Genomic DNA, 13,092 nt, shown 5'->3' on the forward strand with positions numbered 1-13,092 from the left:
GTAGGATTTAATAGACTGTCTTACTTTAATACATCCCCAGTCAGAATACACAGCCAAAATTGGCTCCAGATCTTTGCTTGCACGCAAACACTTTTTCAGGAATGAAGCTCAGTGTCTATAGATTCTAAATAAAATAACATCTTTCAGTTGATTGTTACTATTCTGTGGTATTCATGTCTGTGTCTTCCTCTTGCCTCTCTTTCCTTGCAGATTTTTGTGACGGCAAGCCTGGAGGTGAATGAAACCCAGCAGCAGCATCCAACCAACGTCTATCACGACATGGGACTCACCAGGAACAAGATAGTTACAGCACAGTTTGAGTGCTATCAAAAGATAATGAAGGACGATCCCCAAGGCAGACAAGGTAGCTTGTTATGTTTCATGTTTCTGAACTTTACAGATGTCTAGGCTGAGTAATTGGAATACGCTTAATTTATAATTCCTACCGACACACTGTAGCTCCTAACACCTTTTCTGTGGTTTTAGAGCCCATGTGTAATCGCACTTGGGATGGCTGGCTGTGTTGGGACGACACCAAGGCAGGTGTTAACTCAGAGCAGCACTGCCCCGACTACTTCCAGGACTTTGATCCTTCAGGTAAAATCTGTGGTTTTAGGGTTAGAGTTGGGGGCCTTACAAAGACACATCCATGGATCAATGGTCAAAGTCTGAGCAGCACAATTATAAATATCCTGACTTATATTTGGTTAAAGCTCTAACAATGCTGGATCCTACACTTGCCATAATGCAAGTTGATATCATGTTTTATTTTTAATTTTTTATTTAATTTTATTTAATAATATTTAATAATATTTATTTGAAAAGGACCATGTGCAATTAAAACATAAATGTAACCATTTGAGGCATTGCACCAGAGTTAGCCTTTCATTGAGCCCTCCCTGATAAACCCCACATCTTTCAAAATCCACAGCCCAAGTTTGTAAGCTTTTTTGCAACCCACTCTCACTCTCGACTCATCACCTACAGCCGCTTGGTCAAGCCCCTTGGCGTCTTTGTAATACATCAGTTTTGCACTTATAGTGCAGCCTCTAAGGAGGACGTCCAATGATGTCATATAAAGACTGACAAAGTCCTCGTAGGGAGGAGGTTGGGATGGATGGATGGGTCAAACAAGGACTTCCACCCTGGAGACTGTGGTTCGTGTTCTATGCGAAACCTAAAGTCAAGATCAACCTATTTTACAATACATAACCTATGTATGTTAAACCACAGACATACTCATTTTAACCCAAACCCTGATTGTTTTCTAAGCCTAAACAAGGGCTTTCGTTTTCTAAGACTAACCAAGTAGTTTGGTGTGAATTCACAGCGTTATCCTTGTGTTGAAGTCTATTGGACAAATGATGCTAAACATTTACCCTGTGCGTAAAAAAATAAGCTGATCCTCATGCAAAACTATGCATCCCCTTATCCCCTTTTAAATAGACTAAGTTTTTGAGAGCATTTATATGTAAATGCATGCACATGTTTATAGGTGAAAATAAGTGAAAATGAGTTTTAACTGCTAGCTTCAGGTCATCCGTCAACAGGATATGCAGATGAGTAATTCAATTCAGTCCCTTCAATCCCCGCTCTCAGCAGTTTGATGTGTCTGGCTGTGTGTCTCAGGGGAACCTCTTCATAGCTTAGCCCCTAGTTTTTCCACCTACTTTTCTGCAAATAAGATATATATTCTGAGATTGAACCAACAGGCTTGAACTGTTCTTAAAAAAAGCATGATTTGTAAAATGTCAGAGCTACCAGTGCATGTGGAGGGCAGTTTGTCTTTATATCTGTATTTTTTACCTGCAGAGATGGTTACAAAGATTTGCACCGACAGCGGTCATTGGTTCCTGCATCCAGAGAGCAACCGGACATGGACCAACTACACCCGCTGCAATGAACACACCAATGAAGGCAGAGTGGTAGGTCACTCTATGCCTTTAATGCATAGAGCAGGGTCACTCAAATACAAATCTTCAAGGGCCACAAAGATGTTTTTAAATGACTCAAAGGTCCATTTATTGAGGTTGGTCAGGCTACATGTGATATACAGTACTGTAATATTCAAAAGATTTCCTTTTTATTCAAAACAACACCAAAAATATGCACTCAAATAAAATATAATTTCCATTTTGACAAAGTTAAAAAATAAATATTTGACCAAAATCCACGCCACTCTGAGTGAGGCTTCTGTTGCTTTTTGTTGTTGGGTCATAGATGTGACAAGAGTCCTGCTTGCATCATGATAAGAGGATTTCAGTGCATTTATTTTTGTTGTTCATACCTCTGAATTTTGAGGATCTGTTTCTTCAAAGTGGAAATCTTCATCACAGCAATAGTCTCCTGCCATATTAAGCACATTGGTCTTGTGCTTGTTGGAGGGAAAATAAATGCAATTTTTTCAGTCCATCTTCTTTAAATTGCCGATTTACACTGCCCACCATGGAACATGCCATTTTCATGCAATCTTTTTTTTTCTTGCACAATCTAGGCTCCTACTACTATACTATCCTAACATGTGAACCGCTTCAAAAACGAAAGTGAAAAATGTGCTCGCAGTGCGACCCAGTAACAGGCTGTCTGTGTATCGTTGGCATGAAGACAATCCAGATATACACCTGTTAACCCAACCAAAACACATACTGAAGAAATAACAGTTTGGGGGCAACAAATAGGTGTCCAGGGGGCCGGATGCGGCCCGGGGGCTGCCTATTGAGTACCGCTGGCATATAGTAAGAAGAAGTGAGTTATGGTTTGCACTGACCTTTAATAGATCTCTGGGCAGTTACTGTATATCTGCAGTGATGAGAGGGTAGTGAAAGGTCACTAATGTTCATATGAAGTGCATGGTTTTTGGTGGCAGTAGACAGTTATTTATTATGTATTTAACTACATAACACAATATGACACAAGCGTGTTGCACATGTTGGCTAAAATGATTCTGCAGTGAGGCTAAAAATGTGTAGTTTGTCCTGAGGGTGAACAAAAACATCTGGTGATTAAAGCAATGAAACAAAATCAAAATAGTTTATCCTCCGGTGATGCCTCTGGGTGCCGTGAAAATGTAATAGCAATGTACTTATTAGAACATATGTAGTGTAATGTGCCTAAGGCGCTGCTAGCAGAAAGGTCACGGGTTTAAAACATTATAATTTGTATTCTGGAGATTATAATCATCCACAGCCAATGGAAATATATATATATATGGAAATATATTGTGTTGTATATACAGTATTGTACTGTGGTAAGGACCAAAGTGAAGATCAGTGGGAAATGTTGGTCAGTGGGATGGCACTTGATGAAAGCATAAAGGGTAACCATCATTATTACATTACGACATTCTCTGCGGTCCATGAATATCCATATCTAGCGGTGAGTAGTTGACATTTAATAAACTTAAAATACACTCGACATGATTAAATGTCATCCTTATATAAATGAGTGATTTACTGTTGGAGTAAGGGTATGAGTTCTCTTCAAGAGCACATTTATATCATCTGACATTATGTGCAGTCATTAAGAGATCCAGATAATCTAATCTGTGTCTCTTTTTTTCCTTCTAGACTGCAATGAATCTTTTCTACTTGGCTCTCATAGGACATGGCCTGTCACTGACCTCCCTCTTCATTTCCCTCGGGATATTCTTCCATTTCAAGTGAGTCAACAAACCTCATCTTAACGTGCTTTATAAAGCCAGATATGTCCCATTGAATGCATGACTTACTGTAATGGCACAGTGATGTAATGTCGCTTTTCTCTTCTTGCAGGAGTTTAAGTTGCCAAAGGATCACGCTTCACAAAAACCTTTTCTTCTCTTTTGTTCTGAACTCTGTGATAACTATTATTTGGTTGACAGCAGTGGCAAACAACCAGGAGCTGGTGCAGAGGAATCCAGTGAGTTTAGTTTGCGTGGTTCACACAACTTTGGAAGTACAAGAGTTTAAGTGACTTTCCACATTCATTATGTGTGTTTTCCTCCTCAGACGAGCTGTAAAGTGTCCCAGTTCATTCATCTCTACCTCTTTGGCTGCAATTACTTCTGGATGCTGTGTGAAGGAATATACCTGCACACTCTCATTGTGGTGGCTGTGTTTGCTGAGAAGCAGCACCTGATGTGGTACTATCTCTTAGGCTGGGGTAAGTCAGGATAATGTGGTCACAATGCTGTGAAAATGCTGTGAAAAGAATCAGTTATTTTTTAAGCAGTTAACACTGGAGTCAGTCTCTTAATACAAGTTTATTAAAACCGATAAAACAAAGTTTGCTATAGGTACTAAAGGCTCAGCTGTAAGTACATTACATTATTGTAAGCACAGGATTAGTATTACAAGTTGTCACAACTGTATTTTAAGGGTCCCATATTATACAGGGCTCCAGACTGCGACCACAATTTGAGAGTGTGCAACTGAATTTTACATCTGGTCGCAATTGTGCGACCAGAAGTCTCGCCATATCAATATGTAAGTGGCTAAACAGCAACAGAGTGACAGATAAGACAGGAACAATATGTAAGCAGTGTGTGAGTCGAAGTCAAGATGAACCCCACTGTAAAGTAAATACTGAAATTTTAAAGGAACTGTGATTGCAAGACTAAATAGTTTAAACTTCAACTATAATTCATTTCAGTTTCTTTTCTTTTGCAGGCTTTCCTCTCATTCCGGCTTCCATACATGCGGTTGCTCGAAGTCACTACTACAACGACAAGTAAACATTCACATGCATGATCTGTTCCAGTTAATATTAAAGCTTATAATAAGTAGTCAATTATATTAAATGACAGCCAAACAACAACAAAAAAATGAATTATATTAATAGAAATAGAATGAAAAATTATTAAAATCTTGCATGAAATGGATTTAAAATGTGACATGCAGCTCGGCCAACAATAGATCAAAGTTATATTTTCTGAAAACATTGTCTCTAACATGATTGGCTGTTTATCTGCACCTTGCAAAGTTCAACAAAGCACTTGAGCTGGCTGATAGCTTCTTTTATCTCTCGCTCTCCACTAAGCTGTTGATGGTAATTAATTTCTCATTAAACCCATTGATCTGCATCATGGGCCAGCTGCCATGTGATGCACTGATGCTGTTGTGCTAATGTTTCTCTGCTGTCCTCTGTGCTCTGCTGTAGCTGTTGGATTAGCTCCAAAACTTCACTACTCTACATCATCCACGGCCCCATCTGTGCTGCTCTTTTGGTAAGATGTTCCAATCTTTTTCCCTGACACTTACAGCTGAGTAAATCATAATAGTGTCCGTTTGGTATGTTCCATAATTCTCTTGGTTGACTGTTTTTATTGCGCAATGAACAAAAATTGGTCTGGTTTTCCTTCTGAGCGGACGCTGTGGGGGACCTGAAAGCAGGACATACTCTCTTAGCATGCATAATTATGTTTGTCTTGCAAAACAGTACATATGCCCCTCTGAGGATCAGCCCATTGATCCCCAGGCCTATGTTGCATTCTAGGAATTCACCTAATCATCACAGCCGGGCATGCTTCAGAGAAAACTCCCTTAAGACTCTCGCAGGACTAAACATTCAGTGCTAAACTTTTACAATTATTTGGTCAGGTTTCAGGCCCAAAACAGATCTTAGTGTTGTGTTGCTCATAATTCTTTTTTTTTTGTTTTTGTTTAAACCTGCCTCATAATAGACAGTTTAGGAATAAAATGATGTGGCAAATAATAGCCTGTATGAGACGGGGGTCTGTCAGTTATACCAAAACTATTATATACAGTACATTCTTATTTATAGGAACTGTCATAAGCCGTGTTTCCATTCACCTATTTTTATGTGCATTTGAAATATCCCAGTAGAAAAGTTGTGTGGAAACATCAAAAGTCGATTTTTACACTTGCTTGAGATTAGGGATGTCCGATAATATCGGCCCACCGATATTATCGGCCGATATTGAGTTAAAAATGTAATATCGGGAATTATCGGTATCAGGTTTTTTACAACCGATGTTAGTTCTGTAGGCTTCAGCATTTCCGAGTGTACCTGAATGCAACACGGGCCGTTTACAGGCGCGTGCTTGATGACGTATAACAACAACAACACGCTTCACTCGTAGGTTGCTAACCGGGGCTAACAAGCTTCAGCTCTCCCGGTGCATGAGATGTCCGTGGTTTTGAAGTATTTACAAGTGTCACCTACTAACAGTGAATGTGCGCTTTGCAATGACTGCAAGGCGTTAGTTATGAGAGGAGGAAACAAGGCGTCTTCCTTTAATACATCACATTTGATCACCCACCGCAAGAAGAACCATGCGGAGTTAAACGCTACATCTGTGCAGCAAAGTGATGAAAAGAAGCAACAGCCGACACCGAGAAACAAACTTTTTCTATCGTTCAAGATGCCGGATTCACCAAACGTGTGGAGTTCCTCGAGCCCCGTTATGTCTGTTTAACGCCCAGGCGCAAGTATTTCTCAGACCAGTGCTTACCCGAATTGTACAGCATTGTTTACAGTCACGTCGAGAAGGTAATTTCTGGTGCTGTATCCATTAGATCCACTACAGGTTAGCATGTTGAGCTTAACTGCTAATTTATTGATTGTATTATTTGCCAAGTTACGGCTCAGTCGTTACTCAGTCTGGAAAAAGAAAACTAAGTTTGATTACTACTCTGGACTGAAGCTATGCATCTTCCTTGTTGTGATGTTGTCTGTAGTGTTGTTTGAGGCAAAATATTCTCTCTAAAAACACAATCAAATAAATTAATGGCACTTTTTTGGCACTTTTTTCAATAACTTATTTTGTACAGACTGTGTTTAAATTTGAAAAGCCATGTTGCATTTATGTATGCATCCAGTGGGGCATCACAATAAGATTAGGCATAATGTGTTAATTCCATAATAGGTGATATGTGATGAATTTTGGTGTAAAAAGGCTGCAGATATCGGTATCGGGTGATATCGGTATCGGAAATTAAGGGCTGGACAATATCGGAATATCGGATATCGGCAGAAAAGCCAATATCGAGCATCCCTACTTGAGATGGTTTTAACCTTTGTCAAAAAAGAGTTCATGTGATAAATATGTGATTTGTTACAGTACTAGGTGACATATCAGAACAATTAAAACTTGCCCAATTTCTTTAAGACCTCTCTGCATTTTTCTTCCATAGATGGTTAGGTGGCCAAGGTGACTTTTTCTGTTTCCAGTCAGCAACTGCTATTTCTTCTACTATGTTTACTGGTGGATTACGACCATGTGTAGCATATAGCGCCACCTTCTGAACAAACTACACTGTAGTCTAGTTTTTTCACTCCAACTCAGTTGATCGAACATGCCTAATTCACTTTTATTTTGTTGACATTTCAAAAGTTTGCCTCACATACATGATTCCCAACCTGTAACCATAAAAAAATACCATCTTGTTCTTTTCTTTTATACACGTCAGCGTTTCACTTTTAAATGTCTGCTCAAGGCTACCATTCATTGGCACACATTTTTAAGGTATTACGAGGGTGAATTTGCACTTTATCCTCAGTAAGCCTTGCATCAGCTGACAGCAGATAATAGCCATGTCCTCTCTGCTGCCACCCCCTCTAGGTCAATTTGTTCTTTCTACTAAACATTGTTCGAGTGCTCATCACCAAACTCAAGGTGACCCATCAAGCGGAGTCTAGTCTCTACATGAAAGCTGTGAGAGCCACCCTCATCCTGGTGCCTCTTCTAGGTATTCAGTATGTTCTGCTTCCCTACAAGCCAGAAGGACGTGTCTCCTCCGAAATCTACGACTACATCATGCACATACTAATGCATTACCAGGTGAGACAATGGTCAATGTGAAGGTTTGAGTTGTGTGGTATTTTGTGTTTTAGTCGCTGATTGTCTCCAGCGTCTTTCTTCTAAACTACATTTCCATTTAATAAAAAATATAAACAGCTGTACATGCTTTTTAAATGCATGCCAGAGTATATTTTTAGAATGCTATTCGAAGTTTACAGTCTGCTGTATTGCGGTGTCCCTGTGCACTTTTTATGAAGTCCACTGCCAGAGACATTTCTTTTATTAAAATCAACAGTTGCCTGGACAAACCACATCTTACCTTCCAGTAAAAGCTGAGCATTCCAGTTGGCCTCTTGTTTATGTAGCACAGGGAAGAACAGCAGGAAGGAAGGCATGAATTATCTGAGCTGAAAGGGGGCTAAAAACAGTTGGACACTGGCGAGGTGTTATCTGATCATCCTGAGCTGTCCCAGCGTGGGCAGTGCAGGGAAAACGTTTTGAACAGCAGGCCGAATCAGCTCACAAAATGCATTCAGTTTGATCACAGCACATTAGACCTTAAAATATCACCTTCAAACAAGTAACTACTCGTAAAAGCGCAGTCTTTTAGGTGTTTATCGTGTCACAAGTCATGAGTTTCATTTTCTGAATTGCAGGGTCTGCTGGTGGCCACCATCTTCTGCTTTTTCAACGGAGAAGTAAGCTGGGTTTATGCCCTTTCACTATGACCTGCATGCACACATACACAAACTTGTCCACACTTCCCCGTTTGTGATCAGGGATAGATTAGGCGACTTCCTCTGCATGACCCTCTGAGCAGGATGGTGAACAAGCGGAATGTCTTGACAGGCTCAGCCCTCCAGGGCTTAGCTAGGGACTAAAGATTGTTTACTGTTGGCCAGAAGCCATGGATTGTACACAGATTGCTATCAATTATTCAGGGATTGATTTGTGTACAAAATAGCTTGTTATTGCCTGATGTGAATATCCTGCAAGAGCCAATGAATAACTCCTCTTTATACGGTTTATAATGATTCACACATGTGTGAAGCTTCACTGATACCTATTATCATTTGAATAAAACCTTTTATAATACTCCCTTTATAGCTCATTATACGCTCAAAGAAACAGTGGCATTGTTATGTCTATAAATAGGAATGTAGGCACATAACCCTATGTATGCATAATAGATCTTCGATCAAAACGCGGTTGTCACACAGTGCTTCAAAGAGAATGTACAGCACAAGAGAACTATATTTAAGATATGATCAAGTGCTTCAAAATGTATTTGTAAATTGTTGAACATATGCAGAACATGCAGTTTAAAAAAGACAAAAAAAACAAGAAAAAACAAGTTTGTCTTCCCAAAAAGTCACTTAATTGCAAATGATTACAAGACAATACATTTTAAAAATGTTAAGTTGTTGAAGGAATAGTACAACATTTTTAGAAACAGCTTATTTTGAGGGTATGACGAGAGGGCTTATTAGTATTTAGTTAGTATGTAGCCTTGCTTAGCATGAAGACTAGAAGCAGGGGAGACAACTAGCCTGCTGGCTCTGTCCAAAATCAAAAGAGCTCACTAATAAGCACTGTATTGTACAGAATTGTAAAAACAACCATTTTTGGTTTCAGAGGCAATATTTTGATGAACAAATCTATCCATAAACATGTAGTCTCAAGCTAAAGTACAGGTTGCAGGACACGCTCTGTCGACGTATGGTGGTTACCAAGATGGTAGATGGTAACCCAAGACTTGCGAGATGGTTGAAATTTGGTATTAGTCTCAAATGATTAAGGCTATAATGTTTATGTTAGGCATTGAGCTTGAATGGTTAAGGTTAGATTGTTAAGGTAAGGTATTGACCTCAAATGATTAAGGTTAGTAAATGTTGTCTGGAAGCAAGTTTTATGAGAGTTTTTGCAAACCTAGATTTGTCAATACTATGACAGCAACACTCTGGCTGCTAGTCAATGTGGTTGGCTTTTTCACCAACAACTGCTTCCCATTAAAAGCACAAATTGTATAACTTTTAACATTTCCTGCTTCCAGTCTTTATGCTAGGCTAACCCTGTCATATACATTAACGATATTGGAATGATAAAATAGACACACTCAGAGCTGGAACCAGGAACCTATTAGCCTGATGTAGCACAAAAATATTTAGCAGGGGGAAAACCACTAACCTGGCTGTCTCCAAAGTAAAAACTCCATGCAGCTTTTATTGGCCATAACTTATTTCAACCAATGTAGACGCTATGTCTTTTATTGTTTTTACATTTCTGTTTGTGTACAGAGAAAATAACGTTAATAAGTCAGCTTCCAGGAGCCAATCTGTGGTAGGCCTACGTTGGCAGACTCCTACCTATGTTCCCCACTTTGTATGTCACTGAAGAACATCAGACCCTTTTCTAAAAAATGGCCGATGTTCTCCGCTTTCCCCGAAACAGGCTCCTATGTTCCCCCATACTATTTTTTTCCCACAATGAGTGCCAAATTCCACAGCAAATAGGCCTATGTAGACCCTAACACTACCCCCTAACCCTGACCCTAACGTAACCCCTAACCCTAACAAAATGCTGAATGAAATCAGCAGGGCTTATGCAGCCAGGAAAAATAGGACCCTTTTATGCTATGCTAGCCTAATCATGCCCCAGGTGTAGCTACATACTGAACACTTAGACATATGAGTTGCATACTGCATAGTTGTTTCTCATTAGCAGTCCCATTAATATGTGAAATGTTGTTTCTCTGGTTAGGTCCAAGCGGTTCTGAGGAGGCACTGGAACCAGTATCATATCCAGTTTGGCAGCAGTGTAGGAAACCACTCAGATGCCATGCGTTCAGCTTCCTACACGGCTTCTTCCATCACAGAGGTACAGGGTTGCTACAGCATCGACAGCCACTCAGAACACATGAACGGCAAGGGCTGCCTGGACGCCGACGCCTCTATACTAAAGTCAGACAGCCCCTTCGCCTGACGACAACACTCTTCCCAAGCTCCGCCCCCCCCCTAAAAACTGCAGCATGCTTCCGTAAGGTTCAATGTCGGAAGTAGGGAGTGAGGAAAAGGATTGTAGACCCAGACTCTCCCCTACCTGAAGGAAATCGTCACCGCTCTGTCACACCACACAGGCCCTTTAACAGTACTGTACGGTGAGCTTGATACAACTATCCGTGCGCTGTGTTTTGTCTACAACTTGACACTGAACTGCTTCACCAGACCTAAGATGCATTCTGATAATCACAATCTCGTTGCAATCTTTCTGCCTGACAAAAACATTTTTAAATGGATGAATATTAACTGCTTGACTGTCTTTTTGGCGTCATGTTGTGCATAAAAAGCCTTTAGTAACACTTTAAATTATTATGACATGGTTAGTGCCAAACCAAGAAATCCTTGCCTGCCTCATTTATTTTTTTTAACTTCAGTACAGAATCAGAACGAAGATAGGATGTCTAACAGGTGCATAATAATATATTAGAAGCTATATTATATATTTCACATGTTAAACTTAATTTATCTGACCGATTCTTGTTTATTAAATGAAATAAATACCATAAAGTATTTATTAATGTTGAAATGCTATATAATTTTCAGAATTACTCTAATATGACCTGTTGCCAGCTTCATGTAACGGTTCAATGTGTTTCCTGTTTGTTTCAGTGTTTGTTTCTATCTGTGCAGTCATTACAGGTGATTTATCGATTCATACTGTTAGCTTGTAGGATTCATTTCATCATGCTAATGTTTGAGCGTTTAATTGATCCTTTGTGACCTGTGCATCCTGTAAACCACATGATAGGTTGTATTGTAACTTGTTAACACAATATTATCACCGAGAAGCCAACTTGAAATCCCATGAACTCCAATGTCTACTCATTACACTTGAATGTAACAGTGAAGTTTGAAGACCTGGCTCTTAACATATGTATCACATTCCCCTTCACTGCTGTCTTCAGCCTTTCCCCTCTCAGATTACTTCGATATAACCACTTAATAAGCACTACCGGGTGTTCAGACCAAAAAACAGCACTGTGTAAAAAAAAGCAGGGGGCTAACAGTGAAAGAATGAAATATGATCCAGGATGGTCAGTTGGATTTTCCAAGTTAGTTTTGATACAATACTCATATCTCAATCTCAGAACCAAAAGCTGATACTTGTAGTCAGCAGGTATCCGGGCTAGGATTTCCCTACGGTTTAAGGTCAAGTTCAAACAACATTTCATCAGTCTACAGACCATGCGAACATTTACACCTAAACACAAAGACAGGAGTATGTTAGAGACAACACACGAGGGCCGGGCAATGAGTATACAGTTCAAGTGTGAGAGATATGATAAAATAAGTAAATTAATAAGGTTCCCAGACAAATGATAAACAAACCTCAGAATTAGTAATAAATCAAATGTTCGTCCCCAGAGACTATTGTCAAGGTTTAAAAGTCTGATAGCAGATGTAGTAGTGCTATAAAGCACCGGCCTGAAGGCGTTAATTTGAATTCTGTAGACTGGACGTGGTCGTGTTGGTCAAAATTATGTTTAGCCTTTTGGACCACACACTTCTCCCAAATGGAACATAAGTCTCTCTGCCAAACTCTGATTATTTTGGAGCAGACCTTCACAATACTGCTACTTCTGTCCTTCAAACACACATACCATCGAACCAGCACATTAATGAGAAGGTTAAAAGATCAATTCAATTCAAAAAACTTTATTTGTCCCCGGGGGGCAATTCAAGGCACACAGAGCAGCAAATCACGACAGTGCAATTATACAAAAAACATTTTAACCTAACACAAGAATAAAGTGTAAAAGAAGAGTAAGTGTCAGAGAATAAAGTGTAAAAGAAGAGTAAGTGTCAGAAGAATAAAGTGTAAAAGAAGAGTAAGTGTCAGAAAAGATTTTCAATGAATGACTTTTGTTACACACATAAGGGGATTTTAAGTGGATTCTCTGTTGATCACGCTTAATAGAAACTGTTCATCGGTCATTGTTTACAGTCAGATTAGCAATTTGTGACTCAAATCCGGAGATGGAAACTACTATGACTGAATTGTTTCTCTGCATATATATGCAGGTACATTTAATAAAAGCTAATAAAAAGCTAGATTGCCGTCAGACGATAGTCACTGAATTCCAATATTGCATTACGACCAATGCATTCCGCCTCTTTTGGTCATTACGTGGATAACCAAAGCCAACTCAAACGTGATGTCAATACTACTCTAAGACTAAAGACAGAAAGCAGAATAACAAAATCTTGTCCCATTGCTGACAGATTCTGTATTCATGTGCAGATATCTGTTTATCGAAATTTTTCACATGCCTTCCAACATTGGTGGCTGTA

General features: G+C 39.4%; 1 protein-coding gene across 1 annotated transcript in view; it reads left to right on the top strand.

The window, feature by feature from the left end:
* Positions 1-12,694, top strand: part of calcrla (calcitonin receptor-like a) — a 35,496-nt gene extending 22,802 nt beyond the window's left edge. The window contains exons 3-13 of the mRNA XM_083921330.1: positions 211-364; positions 487-597; positions 1,813-1,925; positions 3,567-3,658; positions 3,771-3,897; positions 3,987-4,140; positions 4,647-4,707; positions 5,137-5,203; positions 7,562-7,780; positions 8,398-8,439; positions 10,502-12,694. Coding sequence (XP_083777456.1) covers positions 211-364; positions 487-597; positions 1,813-1,925; positions 3,567-3,658; positions 3,771-3,897; positions 3,987-4,140; positions 4,647-4,707; positions 5,137-5,203; positions 7,562-7,780; positions 8,398-8,439; positions 10,502-10,723 — 1,362 coding nt within the window. The 3' untranslated portion in view covers positions 10,724-12,694. The remainder of the gene's footprint in view (positions 1-210; positions 365-486; positions 598-1,812; positions 1,926-3,566; positions 3,659-3,770; positions 3,898-3,986; positions 4,141-4,646; positions 4,708-5,136; positions 5,204-7,561; positions 7,781-8,397; positions 8,440-10,501) is intronic.
* The last annotated feature ends 398 nt before the right edge of the window (positions 12,695-13,092 follow it).

Source organism: Echiichthys vipera, assembly GCF_963691815.1.
Source record: "Echiichthys vipera genome assembly, chromosome: 10".
Taxonomy (NCBI): domain Eukaryota; kingdom Metazoa; phylum Chordata; class Actinopteri; order Perciformes; family Trachinidae; genus Echiichthys; species Echiichthys vipera.